General features: G+C 42.1%; 1 protein-coding gene across 1 annotated transcript in view; it reads right to left on the bottom strand.

The window, feature by feature from the left end:
* The window catches only part of HTR7 (5-hydroxytryptamine receptor 7), a 39,500-nt gene extending 22,851 nt beyond the window's left edge, over positions 1–16,649 (bottom strand). The window contains exon 1 of the mRNA XM_056353095.1: positions 15,803–16,649. Coding sequence (XP_056209070.1) covers positions 15,803–16,329 — 527 coding nt within the window. The 5' untranslated portion in view covers positions 16,330–16,649. The remainder of the gene's footprint in view (positions 1–15,802) is intronic.

Below are 16,649 nucleotides of genomic sequence, written 5' to 3'. Positions count from 1 at the left end.
GCCTACACGTTTAGAGGATCTAAAGCCTTAGATGATTCATTTGCTCATTGGCCTGAGCCACCTATACAACTGAAGATAAGGGTCAAGTTCCTGTACTTAACTTGATCTACAGGCTAGCCAGTATAGAAAAAACGTGAGAGTTGGATGTCATCAGGATAATGCAACTTGCCCAGCTGATAGGCAGAAGCACTCCATAGAGTTGATATTTGCTGATAGGAAAAGGTTTATTTGCTGCTTTGCCTTTCCTGTAGGGAAGAGTTACTTTAGGTAAAGATGTGATTTCTTGAAGCAGCAGCTGAGATGAAATCCCTACTGTGTTAAACAGAGGCAGTTCCTCTGTTTTTCAGACTTTGACAAAAGAAAACAAAGGAATGGAAAATAATAAGTTTTGCAGATTGGGAACTGGAAAATCCTCATTTTCCTCTTTCAGATTCCCCCATCTTACTCCTCTCGTTCCTCACGCCCAGGGGTTATTGTCAAAGCCAATGAAGATTTCAAGCTTTTGTTAGAGTCTGCAGTACCTTTAACATATTTTCACACACACCTCTTAACGCCTCCAGACTCAAACTCACAACTTGTTAACAGAGCTCAGATCTCTCGCCCTCCCCTATCCTGACTGGTGTTTTCCTGTGGCAAAGACAAGCACTCATGATTCCAGGCCAGCCTGTTACCTTCAGCCAGGCCAGAAGAGACGTGCCAGGAGACAACCACCAGACATGCCTGAGTCCTGGGACCATCCTGTTCTGTGTAAGTATTCAAGCAGGCTGTAATAAAAAGTTGCAATGTGCCTCAGTTTTGTACTCTGCCAGACACCAGCACAAACATCCCTTAGGTGAGCGGAGGCATGCTGATATGTAGGCTGATGGGATCTGTGTCTCGACTTTGGCCAAGGCATCAGCCTACCCCCTCCTCCTCCCTTGTGTGTGCAGGCACACACATACACGCACCAGATGACTCTTTGCGTCTGGCAGCAAGGTGGATCCCAGCACCAAAGCAACCTCTAGGAGGATCTCCAGCGAGGGCACTGAAGTGCCAGATGGGCATGGGAGGCCCCTGTGGGTACAGCTTGAGGCAGCCTGGAGAGTTTCTCAGGACAGGTGGTGGAGACCCAGACTTGGGGATAGGACACCAGGCCTTTGGATGGTTCTCAGGGGAAGCAAGTTGCCAAAACAGTACAGGAATGTCCAGTGCAACAACACAGAAAGGCAGGACTCCCAGGTGGCGGCGCCCAGCTGGGTGCTGTGGCTGTTCCCTGGCACCACACGAGAGCCAGGCCTCCTGTGCCCCCGGCTTTTCACAGGAGAAAGCCCAAAGGCAGAGGAGGCTGCAGGGAGCTCTGCTCTGGGCGATCAGGGTACCTGAATATCCTGAGTGTACCAGGCTGTCACTTTAGATGCAGCTTAAGTGGCCTCCCCGAAACCACAACGTAAGCCTGTAGATCCCGACCACTGGGCCATCACAAGGCAAGGGTGGTGCTTCTGTTGCATTACCAGGTTTTTCTGTGTTGCTTGAGGTAAGCTAACCTTCAACTGAAACGTGTGATGGCTCGATTGCGGAGCTGTGAAAAACTGTCTTTTTTAAAAAGAAAACCCTCCTCAGGCTTCCATAAAGTAGAAATGGCTAAGGTGATTTTCTCCAACTTTACTATATGAGTCACGCTTGGATTGACACTAAACATCAGCTTAAAAGGAATTATTTTGAAAGTTATAATGGTGTTTCAAAATGAAAGCCTCCCACAACTTTAACTAGAAAATCATGACTGATGTCTTTAGTATAATTAAATGAAGCATTCCAGAAACTTTTAAAGTATAAGTGAATGAAATGAAAAATCACAGCCCATTGAACTGGTAATACCACTGTATTAAAACAAAGTATCTTCAGGGAATAGCTATTTAAATGTGCTGATATTCATGTCCCCTCTCTTCCTTCCTTGAATACAGAGGATTTAAATGTAGTATCTCGACAAAGCACTTAAAAAACAACCTCTCTAGAATACTTCTTTCCTCCTCCCCCTTCTTTCTCTTCCTCTCTCTGGAGACAGGAAAAATACTGGAAGGACTTGGTCCAAATCCTCTTTGCTTCTCTGACAGTAATTTTGCAAGAACCCTAAGGAACACCTATATAGTCATTACAGGTGAATCTCAATACAGAACTAATCTACCTGGACAGTTTTGGCTTTGTCTATAGCTGTACTGGCCTGAGGGTAGATCTGAATTTGTCAAAAACCACACAAAGATTTTGTTATGTTCTGCTGGATTGGATATGTAAAAATTGTAAATGTTTACCTCAGGTTTTCCATTTTTGCTTAAGTGCTTCAGAAAAAAACCCACGGTATATCAATGAACTGCGCTAAATACACAGGAAAATCTAAGTCTAAAGCAGTTTTAATTAGAAGTCTTATTTCTAAAACTTTGGGATGTGTAAAGCATCATATATGAAGTCTGTATAGAGTCTGGGTTTCTCTATAATATTACCCATGGAAATGTCAGCCAGAGTACCTACTGTTCCTAGAAAATGGGCACTGTGAGTTTTAATGTTCCTCGTTTCCCAAAAAATATTTTTTAAACATTGTCATTGTAGTTCAGCGTAAAATACACTTTTCACTAATGTAATCCTCTCACAAAGGAACTCTCAATGCAAATAAGTCTGGAAGCATGAAGAAAACCTACTAACAGAATAAAAGTGAGAAATGGCAACGTTGGAATTGTAACTGAGGTACTGAAGCTGCTAAAGCATCTAAGTAATACTGTTTCATAAAAAAGTCTGAGATGAAAAAGGACACTGTATCTCCACAAACACCAATATTTTCTGGCTAACTTAGATCAGTGATGCTTTACTTGAGAATAGCAGCAAACAAAGCAGATTTTTTTTGGAAGGCTGAGTCAATAGAAAAAAAGAAAACAAACAAACAAACCCGACAAACCAGCAAACCATCCAAAACACGAGGTAGGGAGTTTGTGATAAATTCCCTGAGCACGAGCAACTAAGCACAACTCTAGTCAAAGCACTAGAAGAATAAGCTACCTCTGCTCCAAGTCACATGGTAGCAGGTATCTAGCAGTGCTGTGTGAAGAATGAAAAGAGCCGTGCTGTGTTTCAGGAAAGCTTTAGAACTGGCCTTCATTTTGAATTCTATAAAAGAAAAATCCAAAGGTTTTTTTCCTGAACGGACTGGTTTCCTGAACACAATGGCACACTGGACCCTGCTTTTCACATACAATCAAATGAACTGAACCAGCTTGTTCTGAAACATCAAAAGAGGACATCACCAGGAAATAACCCCTTTGCTTGATCTCTTACTCATAGGGATGCACCTATATTGATCTTGGAGGAAGCGATGCTTGAATATTAGCCAGCTCTCTTGGACCCTCCGAATTTCTGGAGCCCTAACCCATGGGATTCCTCCAAGTAGGTCCTTGAAGAAGCCAGTTAGCTCTTCTGAAGTTTAGGGTTGCAATCCTACTTATTGCCCTGCTTCCTCCACACAGGATCCTGAACTGCACCATGTCATGGTTACTGCAGCCAAGACTGTCCCCAACCTTCACATCCCCAACCAGTCCTTCTTTGTAAAGTACAAAGTCCAGTAGCACACCTCACTATCTTGTTGGCTCCTCCACTACCTGCATCAAAATGTTATCATCAGTGCTCTGCAGGAACCTCCAGGACTGTGTGAGCCTAGCTATGTTATCTTTCCAGAAGATATCAGGGAGGTTGAATCTCCCATGAGAACCAGGACCTGTGACCATGAGGCTACTTCCCCCATGTTGGCCTGTCCCTTAATCTTTACCCACAAGCTCTCGATTTATTCTGCATTCATCCTTGGGGAGAGCTCAATATGTTCTAGTTGCTCCCTCCCATAAAAAGCAACTCCACCACCTCTCCTTGCTGGCCTGTCTTTCCTAAAAATTTTGTAGCCACCCATGACAACATTCCAGTGATGTGGGCTACCCCACCATGTCTCTGTAACTGTAATGAGATCATGACCCTGCCACCACACACGGTTCTCCAACTCTTCCTGTTTATTCCCCGTGTGGGTGTACAGGCATTTCAGAGAGGTAATTGAGCACACAGGTTTCCCAGGAGGGCTGCAAAAGGATCCACCATGGCCACGCACACCCTTGAGGTGGCCGGCTTTCTGGTACCCATCTTGGGAGGCAGCAAGGGAACATACATTGCTGCCCCGGTTGGCCTGGTTTATTTCCCAGTCAGATGCAATGGCATGAGCATTGCCACCTTGGACTCCTCTCCCTGAGTCCTTCAGTGTAAAGCCTGCCCCACCAGGTTGGCCAGCCTGCTGCCAAAGATTCTCTTGCCTCTTCTATACAGTTGGATCCCATCGCTGCCATACAGGCTATACTCAAAGAACGTCCTGTTGTCTCATTCAGTGATATTTTGGAATTTACTTTCAATAAATAAATTGGTCAAGATCAAGCCTCTCCTCCATAAACTGGAAATAAAAAAAATGTAGGAATTTAGTGTCACTTTACAAGTATTTCTTCCCCTTTCAATCACTCACAATCCTTAAAAACACAGCTCCAGGTGCCCTTTAATGAAGGAGAATGTTGAAGGGGGGAAACATCAAGTGATGAAAAATAACTGCAGTAAAACCCAAATTGCAGTGGGTGAAACTGTTATGTTCAGCCCTTTACAACCACAGTATTTAATAGTTCATTTGTCATAATATTTGTTCATTTTTACCAGCAGGTTTGGGAATGAATAATTTAATGGCCAAATGGACACTACTTCTTTCTAGCTAACCAGTCCTCCACTGTAATGAATTCTGAGTCTCCGGGGTCTTGCTCAGACTTGCCAGGCTGCGGTTCCACATAGCTGTTTTTTTCCAGCTTGCTGCTTCAGTAAAATTTAATCCAAATCCAGAAGTCTATATTCCCCATTTCAGGTGTCAACGGGTCTACTTTTGCAAAGGCAGCTCCAAGAAAGCTTAGAGATCGCTAGACAAGAAACCCAAAAAAAGATTAGCCAGGATAATGTGTCCTCTTTGTCTTCTTGAATAAGAGCCTGCCCATGACAAGTTTCCACTACAGTATATTCTTTTCCTTCAGCAAAATATGTTATAATTTTCCTCATTTTTAAAATAATGCAAAATCCAAAACACTAAATATTTTTAAAATACAGGACAACTTTCAACACAACACAAATTGCTACCACCAACTTCACAGGCATGAAAACATAGTACATCCAATCTACAGAATGAACCTTGTGCCTTTCTCCTGTCAAGAAAGGAGTTTCTTGCCTTCTTCCCCTGGACTTTCTGTACAGAATGGCAAAGTTGGAGGCCAGATTCCACTACTGGTTATCCACAAATGACCATTTTCCCACCTCAGCGTGTGTATCACAATTCTTTTACAATGCCTTTTTATGTTCATCAGAATTTAGAGTTATACCTTTATGCTAAAACAGAAATAGATACAGCTGGTGATAAACCATCTCCTCCTCCAAAGTCTTTAAAGATAGTGGGATTTGGACATTATCAAGGATGCGAGGCCCCTCTTCTCTGTTCATTTCACAGGTGCTACACCACACATGAAAGCAATGAAGTGGGATCAGCAGAAGGAGGCCCTTCTTCTTGTCTCTCGGTGAGTATGTCTTTCCGTTGCTCTTCCCAGCAGCAAGTTGGCAACTCTAAGGTTTTTTTTCTGAGATGTAGTGGCATCAACTTTGTGTGGATAAAGACTAAAATACCTAAGGTTTATTGCTGTTCCTACAGCTTCCAATAATATCAGTTCTCATTGCCAGGCTGACAACTTCAAAGATGCACTTGAATTTAGGAGCAGAACTTTGGCGTCAGTGTGGGATGAATCACCAGAGGTGGCCTATGGACATTTCAGGGAGCTCACTGCAAACTGCAGGTCTTTGGGATATTTGATAAGATGCCCCCCTTCAGTGCTTAGGCAGTGGTGCAGAAGCTTTGTGTTAAGTAACAGGCTTTGGAAATGTTAAGCTCCTTCTTGTGTTGTTTAATTCACAGGCAGTCCATCCACTGTGCTATTTTAATTTCAGTTATTTTTTTGAAAAAAATGCAGATTGTGTTCTGCTAATGACCAAACTCATTTAGCAAAAATAGCTTTTTAATATGGGACAATACACTCTTGAGAGACTACAATCAGTATTGTAGCTAAAACTGCTTGTGCTAAGCGGTCTCCAAATGCAGACTCTTCAGGTAAAAGGGAAACTTCAGTACATAACAATGCAAAAATTAAAAATAGCACAGCTTTAGCTCTAAAGACTTATCATCAAAACATCTTATTAGATTCTTAAAGAAAAGCTTTGCACCTTGTCAGCAGCTGTTTTGGGTCATGGGTATAAATATTTCCAAGTAATTTGTGGCCAGACAACACACTTTGTTCAGGGATTTAGTATTTCAACTGTTTGTTAAACCTTGACTTCTACAGCAAATAAACAAAATTTAACAACCCGCATAGAGAACTGCTTACAAAATATTATACTGGCAGATGGTACTGTGTATCTGAAATATTTCATGACAATCACAACAGGTTTTCATGGTTTGTATTCATTATGACAGTTATGTTGCAAATTCTACAGCAAGTTTAGATAACAGCATATACTTCTATTATCTGAGCTCATGCTTTCCATTTCCACCTTCTAAATTTTATGCCTATTGCCAATTTCTAAATACCTGTTACCAGAGTAACTCTTCTAGGCCATTATTCTTTACTTTGTTTCAAAAATTCCTACATTTTCTAGTATGGGAACAGTTCTCTAACCAGTAAATACATGCTACTGACAACAGACTTGGGTTTCTTGCAGTTACCTTTTATGTTCCTCTCTGGAGATCTGCAAACCATATGTTGAAATACATTGTCCCTAGTCTCTTAACACATCTCTCATAAAAAGTGAGCTGTTTATAAATAACGTACTTAAAGAAAGCTCTGTATCTGTGGCTCAATTTAACTTGCAGCAGCAATAGACCATATTTCTGATTGCAGGTATTTGTACAGCTGATGAGTGATGATGATTCCAATGCCAGCAAGGTTAGCGATCAGTAATCTTCAGTGGGAGTGAAGGTGACACAGCTGCAGGTCAGGTTACTGGGAGATCTCATGATCTGTCTGCCTAGACCTCTAATAACAAGCTCTCCCCCAAGACTAAAAAGTTTTCAACTCAAAAAAGTAAGTTTATTTAAATGAAAACTAGAAATTTGATATGTTTAAATACAGAAAATTCATCACATAGTGAGTTAGAAGTAAAACAGTTTGTACACAATTCTCCCACAAAATGGTGCCCTTGCAGTCAAGCCTTTGCTTCCAGTTCTGATTTTACCCAACTCAGTGAATTTCTGAGATACAACAAACTCTGCCCAGTCTCCTTTTGTCCCTGAGCAGTTTTTCCACCACCATTAATATGTGGCAAGCTGCTGCTTGCCCCTCAACCTGCTATACCCTGGAGAACAAATAGCTCCCAACATCAGAAAAGTGTTTCCTTTCATATGGCTCTACCTCCACTTCTCACAATTTCCTTACAGGAACATAGAAAACTGTAAACAAAAATGGATAATCAACTTTCCTTGTGGTTATATTTTTAACTTACTCTTCTTCAGCTAAAAAGCTTGGTTTCAAGTTTTTGACAGTACCAAAACCCCACCCATTTCCTTGATATATCTCAGGAAAAAACTTTGCTGCCAGCTTTTTCATCAAGACACAATGTACCTCTAAAAATAGACTCCACCCTGGTTTCTCCTTACTTTAAAAAACGTTATTTTTGTAATATCTCTCCTTGTTTTTATGCTTTGGGTGTTTTTTTTTTAAACAATCATGACCATTTTGCAGTGAAATAGCTGTCCACGACGACGTTAACCCCTCTCAGAGGTCTCTTGTGCTAACTCACAGTTTCATAGCAGAGGCCAGATAAAGACAGAAATATACTGACTACTGGCTTGATCTCCCTGCATATCTCAGTTCTGCATGTTATTAGAACAGCTGGCATTATTAAAAATTTCATTCTTGTCTGTACATTACACAAAAAGCTTGTTTACAGTTAGAGGTGAGTCACTACCTGATTTGCATACATACTAATATGTACAGAACCACCCATATGTATCAAATAATCTAGATGCTCTATCTATATAAAGCCTCCTGAGTAAAAAGCAAGGTAAAAGAAGAAAATCAAAGCTGCTGTGCTCTTTCATTTTGTTATGTTAATTCAAACAGAATAGAAACAAATTTTCCCTATGACATATTTAATTACTGGGGTCTTGCGGAAAGGAAAACTTCACCTTCGTAGTAAGAGTTTCCTCAAAACTTTTAATCTGTTTTTTCTATCTTCAGTATACATAGGAATAGATATACTATGAATCAGTCCTTTAGAAATAGTTGGCCATGCAGTATAACATGAAAAACTAAAACTTGCAAGCTTTCCAGTTGGAAGAAGTTATCCTCACCTTACAAATAGTAGTGACCACTAGGACAAAGCTGCAGTGAGCATTGCTTTATGATGCTTGTGCTTTGTACACTCAGATAGCAGAACTTGTAATTTTGCTCCCCAGTCTTGCTTGTATGACAGCTGCAGCTTGGCAGGCTCAACTATTCCTCAAGCTCTTTAATGTTCATGCAAAACCTGCAATGGCCAGCTCTGTCTGCAGATTTCCTAGTCCACAGAGGAAGGACCAGATCTTTGTATGATATACTGAGAGAGAAAAAAAATAGGTGTTTGTAGCTGAAAGACAGCACCATATGTACAGTATCAACTGCAGATTAAATGGGATGTCCTGTTTCAAAAGTTGCCACAAATGTTTCCAATAAAATATTTCAAATTCAACAAATACTGGATTTCTTTCAAAGTAATAAGATACTCTCTTTATATAATTTACAGGGATTTTTATAAATAAATTTCAGAGAAAATTATTCTAGAAAAGTCAAAGAACATTCCTTGATTAATTTCTGTTCCTGTAGAAGGCTGTGAGAGCATGCTGCCAGTGATAGAGTAAACTTGCTTCAAACACAGTATAACGACTACAAATGCTTTGATGTTTTTGTTCTATGATACTCATTCAGTTCAAGAAGAACACTCGAGGAAAATATAGTTTGATACCAGTGTACACAGGTTGTACTACACCATCATGCCAGTATAGGTATTTGCATTTTTGTGATTTATATTAGGAGATATTTCTGAAAGCTCCCTTCAAAACCTAAGAGGAGTGTTTCTAGAATTGTATTTTTCCTGTGAATTTTGAGGCAAATCCAACCTTACTTTATGGAGACTATTTTTGTGACCTTGACAGGAAAAAAGTCACTTCTTAAATGTCTCCAGAATGCCCTGTTTGGCAAAAATATGAATTAATGTTCCCTTACCTCTGTTTATTAGGCTTCCTTTGAAATGTCTGGTTGAACCCCCAAGAATTAGAGACCCCAAAATAATTTCTGAAAACTCATCCAGTGTTAAACCCTGGTAGGCAAACAGAAGATAGTTTCAAATGTGGGGGGAAAATGCAACATCATTTCAAGAAAAGGCATTCACATAAATGGGGTGTAATTCCAAATCTCCTGATAGTGGCTGAACTATAATTCTCCATTCATGCATACCTTGGAACATTACCATTTGCAGTCGCCATTTCACTGCCACCTCTAGGTTATCTTGCATCTCCATACTTCATGACTCCATTTCAGTGACACTACTTAAATGCATCCAGTATATAACAGCGATAGAATAATCAATCTACACGCTTTTTCTGTAACATCCTCTAGCTTCCCAAACTTTGTCAGCCTTTACTGTGCAGCCACAAGACACACCTACCAAACTTTAGATCTTACATCTATTCCCAGTGCAGAAGGACAAAACTACCACTCGTTTTGGTGGTAAAAGAACCCTCTTTACTTCTGAATTGTTAAGTCTTCACTAAATAGTCCCTCTGATAAAATATCTTTTATTTGCTACCTCCTATCTTACTTATTGTGCATCTGGCAGGCTAGTCATGAAGCACAATGTCTCTGCAAAGATGTAACAAAACAATTCTTGTGGCCAAGACCAGGTTACAGTGTAAGTAACTGCATCTCTTGCAGGCTGCCTGCATGACGTAGGAAAACATACCGGACAACGCCACGGAAAGGTACCTAAAGTGTGATCATTAGTACAGCAAAACACCCCATTTACTCTTTTGGAGGTGGCTCTCAGTGAGAGATACACATTGCACTGCCTTCTACTACTTAATGCTTCCAACTTCCAATTCAACTTCTTCATCTCAGGATTTGAGAGAAAAAATTTCTGTTGCATACATTTTCAATGTAAATAATAAAACTGAGATTGCAGAGGTGTTCAGCAAGAACTTCTCTGCAAAACGAATTTGCAGATTCAAACAACTTGAGGAACGTTCTTTAAGTGGACTAAATTAGAAAAACTACACGGAAAGGAATAAAAACAAAACTTTTTTCCACTTTAGTGTATCAATGCTGCCTGTATCTTTCATAAGCTAGACAAGTTATGTACAGACTGAGAGAATACAGTTATTTATTGGGCTGAGCAATGGAAAGAATGGCTCTTGTGATGGTGGTTAGGAGGGATATTAATCCCCAAACTTTATTCTGCAATGTAGACCTTAATTGCAGTAACTTCATCACATGCTTTTCCTATAGTTCCTTTAGTTTTTTCCTAATTCCTCAGTTATTCCGGCATAAACACATACTCACCAAAACCTCATGGGGGACACTGCTGGTAGGTGCCTATATTTATTCTAGATCCAAAATACATTACATACAGGATTTCTTCATATCTGTCTCTACATATATATACTCTACATGTATTTTCTGACGGAACTGAGCAGAGCTGGCAGTACGACTGCAGCCTTTTCCACCCATGGCCTGAAAGCAGAGGAGTTCCACATCGAATGGGAAGCCACGCAGGGCTCTTAGGTGTCATTAGGCTTAGGAAATCGCTGACAGGGTTTTCAGGTGACATTTTCAGTTTGGGATGTAGGCACAATTTAGACACCTGGGTTCTATTGAAAGTGCTTAAGTCTTTATTTAAGTTTAGCACCAAGTTTTTCCTGTGAGGCACTTGGAGGCCTCCTCAGTTCCGAGGTATGCAGCAAGGACACTGGAAATGGGTGAGCTTTTAGGGGCTGACATATTCTAAGGTCAAGCATAAGTACTCATACTTACTTGGAGCATGAAAAAAGATACAAAACAAGGATGGACAAAGAACTGATCCTTGTGTACAAAAATCTCAGGATCAACAAAAACTTTGGTATCATTTGCATAAAATTCTAAATCCTCATCTATTTAATGGAAGTTTGGAATACTCACAAATTGTTGGCTAAGATACAGACTGGAAAAGTTCCCCAAAAGTGTTTCATTACTTGTGTGGGTGTGACGAAAGTGTTATAATTCATCAACTGTATTTGAGTAGTTATGTTACTTTATCACTTTCTAAGCCAAAGAGCTATTTTTAAATTGAATTAAAAATTGCTACTTCTGCAGTTATCCAGTGGATACTCTCCAAAACAAGATTTCTGTAGCTATCTTGGGTCAGAAGAACATGATGAATCAGCATGCAAACACCACCAGTTTAAATTCAATTAATTCCCTTTATATGTTCGTTCACCCACTAAGATGTGGTTCACATCCGTCCCTCATAATTCACGCCCAATGTTCTCTCACTCTTAAATGTGAAGGAATCTAAATGTGGTATAATTTATTTAACTCAGAACCAAAAAAGTAGAGCCTTAAGAGACAAAAAAAACCCCAACAAAACCTAAACAAAAAAAACCCCACAAACACACTAATAAGAAATTCTTAAAAGAAGCTACTATTCACTGCGGCACAATTATCCTGCCAAAGTCTCTGTAATGCCTACCTTTCTCCAGAGATACCCCTTGTATCATGGATGGCGAGTATAGTGAATGTAATATTGATTGTTCAGGTATCAAGCTGTCTTGCCTGTTTAATCCTTCTGAAATTTGAAAAGGGAGAAATACTCTTGCCTCTTTGTCACATCTGTTTTCGTTCTGACAGACCTGCCTGTAAGCACATAGTCTTCTTCCAAAACAGGGTCTTAAATAAGGCAGAGATACTTTAAAAATAACATGCTTATCTCAGGTCACCCTGATAAAGATATGTGGAGGTTTTCAGGTTGTGAAATAAAAGGAAAGATGTTATCTGGAGAAAAGCGTAATAGTCCAAATCTTGGTATCACTACAGACATTAACTCATGATCACCACAAATTCAGTACTTTGTGGATAATAAAATAACCTTTTCAAACTACCTTCTTTCTTGTGCACCCTTTACAAAGTTAGAGATCCCCATAATAGCATACTAACATCTACTTCACAGTCGTAACATTTATACAACTTCAGGGTAGACGCAACTTAAACAGTACAACCAGTGCTTCATATATCTGACTAGGAAAAAAGGATGGCTTTTTTTCAACAGAATGATACCAGTCCATTTGTAGACTCCATGCTAATCTGCATCTTTCAGAGCTTTCCAACTCATAAATTCAGCTGAAAAACACATCCACCACTAAGGGCTGTGTAGCAAAATATCTCTGCATGCAATAGGCCTGCCAGCTGCTGGCATTTCATGGCTCTCAGTGCCATGTGTTGAGTAGCACATATTTGTGCAAGGGAAACAAATCAAAAAGCCTCTTCAATTTACTCATATCCTTTACTCAAACATATCCCGTTTGGAAGGGCCTCAAAGCCTCTTTTTTTTACCAGTTGTATTTGTTTGTTTAACAAAAGATATTACATCTCCCTACAAACCTTGCCTAACAGTTATAACAAACTTTTTTTAAAAAAAAGCTTAATTCAATAGTAACATTCTTTCAGCTGTTTACCTTCAACAGATTTTCATATCTGCCTCAGGAAGAACCTAGAGATTTAACAACAAAAATCTTAAAATACCCAACGCCATTTGCTGTCTCTGCACTGGCTGTAACAGCATCTTTCCCTTCAGGAGAGGCTTTACTGGATCACGACAAAGGCTTCCTAAACTGTCCTATGAAAACAGCTGGCAATGCAATTAATAATTATTATTCAAAAATGGGGGGTTTTGCCCTGTCTTAACCCTTCTCCCTAAACAAATGTCTCACGTGTGACCCCAGGATACTTAACTGTGCTACAAGGCTTAAGTCTGTCTAAATGGCATCAAGGATAGTGGCAAAGTTGAAGGACGGTGAATTTCATTCACTTCTTCCCTGCTTCTGGATTTCCTGGTTCATCTTGTATTTGTATTCTTTGCACTGAGATAATAGGTACTGTATCATCAGAGATGTCCTCCTCCAAGATAATATAAAACATGCAAGTGTTTCCATCAAACCCATGGAAAAATGGTCCTTGTGAAAATGGTCTGGCCCTCTAACGCACTATACATGTTGTGATTTGCAGGCTCCTGTACCACATACAATACTCTATCTGGAGGTACTCATTTTTTCAGAGATAAATCTCCCTTACTGATCATTCAAGGCTAAGTTCCTAAGTACGGAAGTGTAAGAACAACTGCCAGTAAGATAGCACCATTAAAATCAATACTACACTGGCAACATTTCATCATTCACATTTATTTTAATCATTTCTCCCTGGTTTGCGTATTTTGTACATATTCACTATTCAAAGATTAGTTAACATCCCAAGCTAATCTTTGGCCTGACTGAGCAGTGTTACAACAGTATAAGATTATTTATTTCTAAACAGGATTACAAATCATGGAGATTTTTCAATTCTTTGTTGCCAAGTGGTAGAGACATTTTGCTAATGAATTGCTGGCTTGTCACCTTTTATTTATATCACCTGTCTTAACTGTATATAGGATTTGGGTGGCACAGGTTAACACATCATGATTCACAGAATTTTGGTTTCATGTAGCAAGTAGACAAGAGTATAATGAATTATGAAGAGATGATGTACAATAAACATTCAGTGATAGAAGTAAGAATGCAAGGACAAGAGGAGAATAACTCAAGTTTAAACCAGCAATTGTTAATGAAACCGAGTCACTCATAATAGGTTATATTCTGTTCTAAATATATAGCTATATCTCTTGTTGGTGTTTGCGGGGGGGGGGGGGGGGGGGGGGAGGAGAGTGGAGGGAGAATGGAAAGACAACAGCTGGAGATGCAATCATCACTGTGACCAGTTCAGCCAAAGCCCCTGCTCAGCATACAGCAGTGACCTCAATTGTTAAGCTAAGAAATGAAAAAGAGTAAAACCGAACTACTTCAGTGCTACAGTGTGAATCAGTCACACACACCCTTACTTGGGTAAGAAGGTTTAATTATACCTGTCTTCAAAAGGTTATTAGAAACGGAGGTGAAGAGTTCAGAGATGGACATCAAGAACAATCAGTAGAAATACTTTATGTGGAGAGAGTGGAAAAATTAAATCACCTATCTTAAAAATAGGATAGAAAAACACTGGGAAAGCAGATGAAACTATTAATATTTTCTTACAATACTGGAATTAAGTTAAAAGACAGCAAGCTTCAAGGCAACATCAACAAAAAAACCCCACCGTTTGGTACTTGAAGTCTGTACATGGATCTCATTGCTACAAGATGCATTGCAGCATTCAGATAACTGCTAGCTATTACATAAGTCACAAAGAGCATTGAAGGAGGGCATGCTTATACAGAAACTAAAGTTTTGAAACTAACATAAACCATGATGTTCCTTGGCATGAAACAATCTCCAGTTATTGTGGGCAACTCTTTTGAGAGACTGTTTCTTTGCAGAAACCTAATACGGAGTTTTTTCCTAAAACTTTCTGAAGTACATAGTCAAGACGACTGCTGATATCAGACTTGAAAAACTACTTCTAGAGTCTAGTTAGGAAATTCTTCGATTTCTGCTAATTGTCTTGAGTTGTAATGAAAACAGTCTCCCTCTAGATGCTGAAATTCTTGGCATGGGATTTAGGCTGTGGAAGAGGGAAGTTACAGGCTGCAACTTACATTAGAATGGGACCTGCATGGAATAAAGGGATCTGTTAGCTTTCCTCTGCAGAGGACAGCTTAGACATGGGCAAATGTAAGGTCTTAGGTATGGCCTTAACATCAGAAGTGAATGCCTAAGATCCTCTTCTACAGTCTGTCTACATCTTATTGCTCCAGTGTCTGCATCTTTTGGATGAAGCTAAATGTCAATGAGCATCTTGGTTTTTAAGAAGGCAGAAGAAAATGTTTAAAAAGCAAATACTTGAAAGCAATTTTTTCCTTCAAAGAAAACGTTATTTGTCAGAAATGGTTCTGTTAGTTAAAATGGAGCTATTCTGGGATTGTCACAGAGCAATGATAAAACACTAATAAGCTGTAATTCTCTGATCCGGTAAGACTCCCCTGAACTCAGTGAGGTTACACTATCACCAGCTTCGGGAGAATCAGCTCCGATCTAGCTGTGGTATAAATAGTTTAAAGACGTAACGTTGCAAATTTTAAAGCGGTTGCAAATGCCCCGTGATTTGTACAGAGCCACAGAAAACTTACGGAGTCCAGCTCCAGCTTGGTTCTGACACTTGGACCTAACGACAGCGGGGAAGCTACCCCGAGGGATGACCAGGCACCCGGGCTGGGCTAGCGGGGGGCAGCACGCCCGCTCCGGCGGGCGCCTTCGAACAGGAGAGGCTGCAAGGCTGGCTCCCGCCTCCCGCCGTGCCTCCAGCTCGTCTGCAGCTCGTTTCCAAGGGGCCCGGAGGAGGCGAAAGAGACCCCTGGTGGCACCGCTGACTGGCCCCAGCGGCGCGGCCACCCTCGGTCCCCGGGGCGGCGGGCAGCGGCGCGGAGCCGGCCCCCGGAGCGCGGGCAGCGACGGGCGGGCCGGCGCCGCCCCGTGTCTCACCTGTCGATACTTATCACGCAGAGAGTCATGATGGAGGCCGTGCAGCACATGACGTCCATGGCGATGAAGACGTTGCAGAAGAGGCGCCCGAAGATCCACTCGCCGCCGATGAGGTCGGTCACGCTGACGAAGGGCATGACGGCCAGGGCCACCGAGAGGTCGGCCAGGGCCAGCGAGACGATGAGATAGTTGGAGGGCTGCCGCAGCTTCTTCACGAAGCAGACGGAGATGACCACCAGGCAGTTGCCGGCGATGGTCAGCAGGGTGATGAGGGAGAGGACGGCCCCGATGACAACTTTCTCCACGTTGCCGTAGCTGAGGATCTGCTCCCCGCACTGGGAGTCGTTGGCGGGGAGGGGGCTCGCCGTGGGCAGCGCCGACGGAGGGGGCGACGGGCCAAGCTTGGCCAGGCTGCGCGGGGGCCAGGAGCCGGCGATCATCCTGCCGCCGCTCAGCGCCCGCGGGTCCTCCAGGACCGAGGGCCGGAGGTTACCGTAGAGGTGACTGCCGTTGAGGGCGAGGACCATGTTGGCGTGAGCCGCCCATGAAGCCCCTCCGCCCGCTCGCCAGCTCTCCCCGCCGCCCGGGATGCTCGGGCTCCTCCTCGGGCCCCCGGCGCCGCCCGCCCCCTCGCCGCCGGCGGAGCGGCCCGCCGGGGGGCCCAGCCTTCAACTTCCCCCGGCACAGCCGGGCTCGCCCACGGCGCTCCCCGGGCGGCCGGGGGGTGGGCTCGGCGCCATCACCCCCAGCCCGCGGGGAGAGGGGGGCGGGCGGGGGTGGCGGCCGCTCCCCGCCCACCCGCGCCCACCGCCCGCTCCCACCCGCGGCTGAGTCCTCCGACGGCGGC

Source organism: Falco biarmicus, chromosome 9 (assembly GCF_023638135.1).
Source record: "Falco biarmicus isolate bFalBia1 chromosome 9, bFalBia1.pri, whole genome shotgun sequence".
Classification (NCBI taxonomy): domain Eukaryota; kingdom Metazoa; phylum Chordata; class Aves; order Falconiformes; family Falconidae; genus Falco; species Falco biarmicus.
This window is presented reverse-complemented; position numbering and strand designations above follow the sequence as displayed.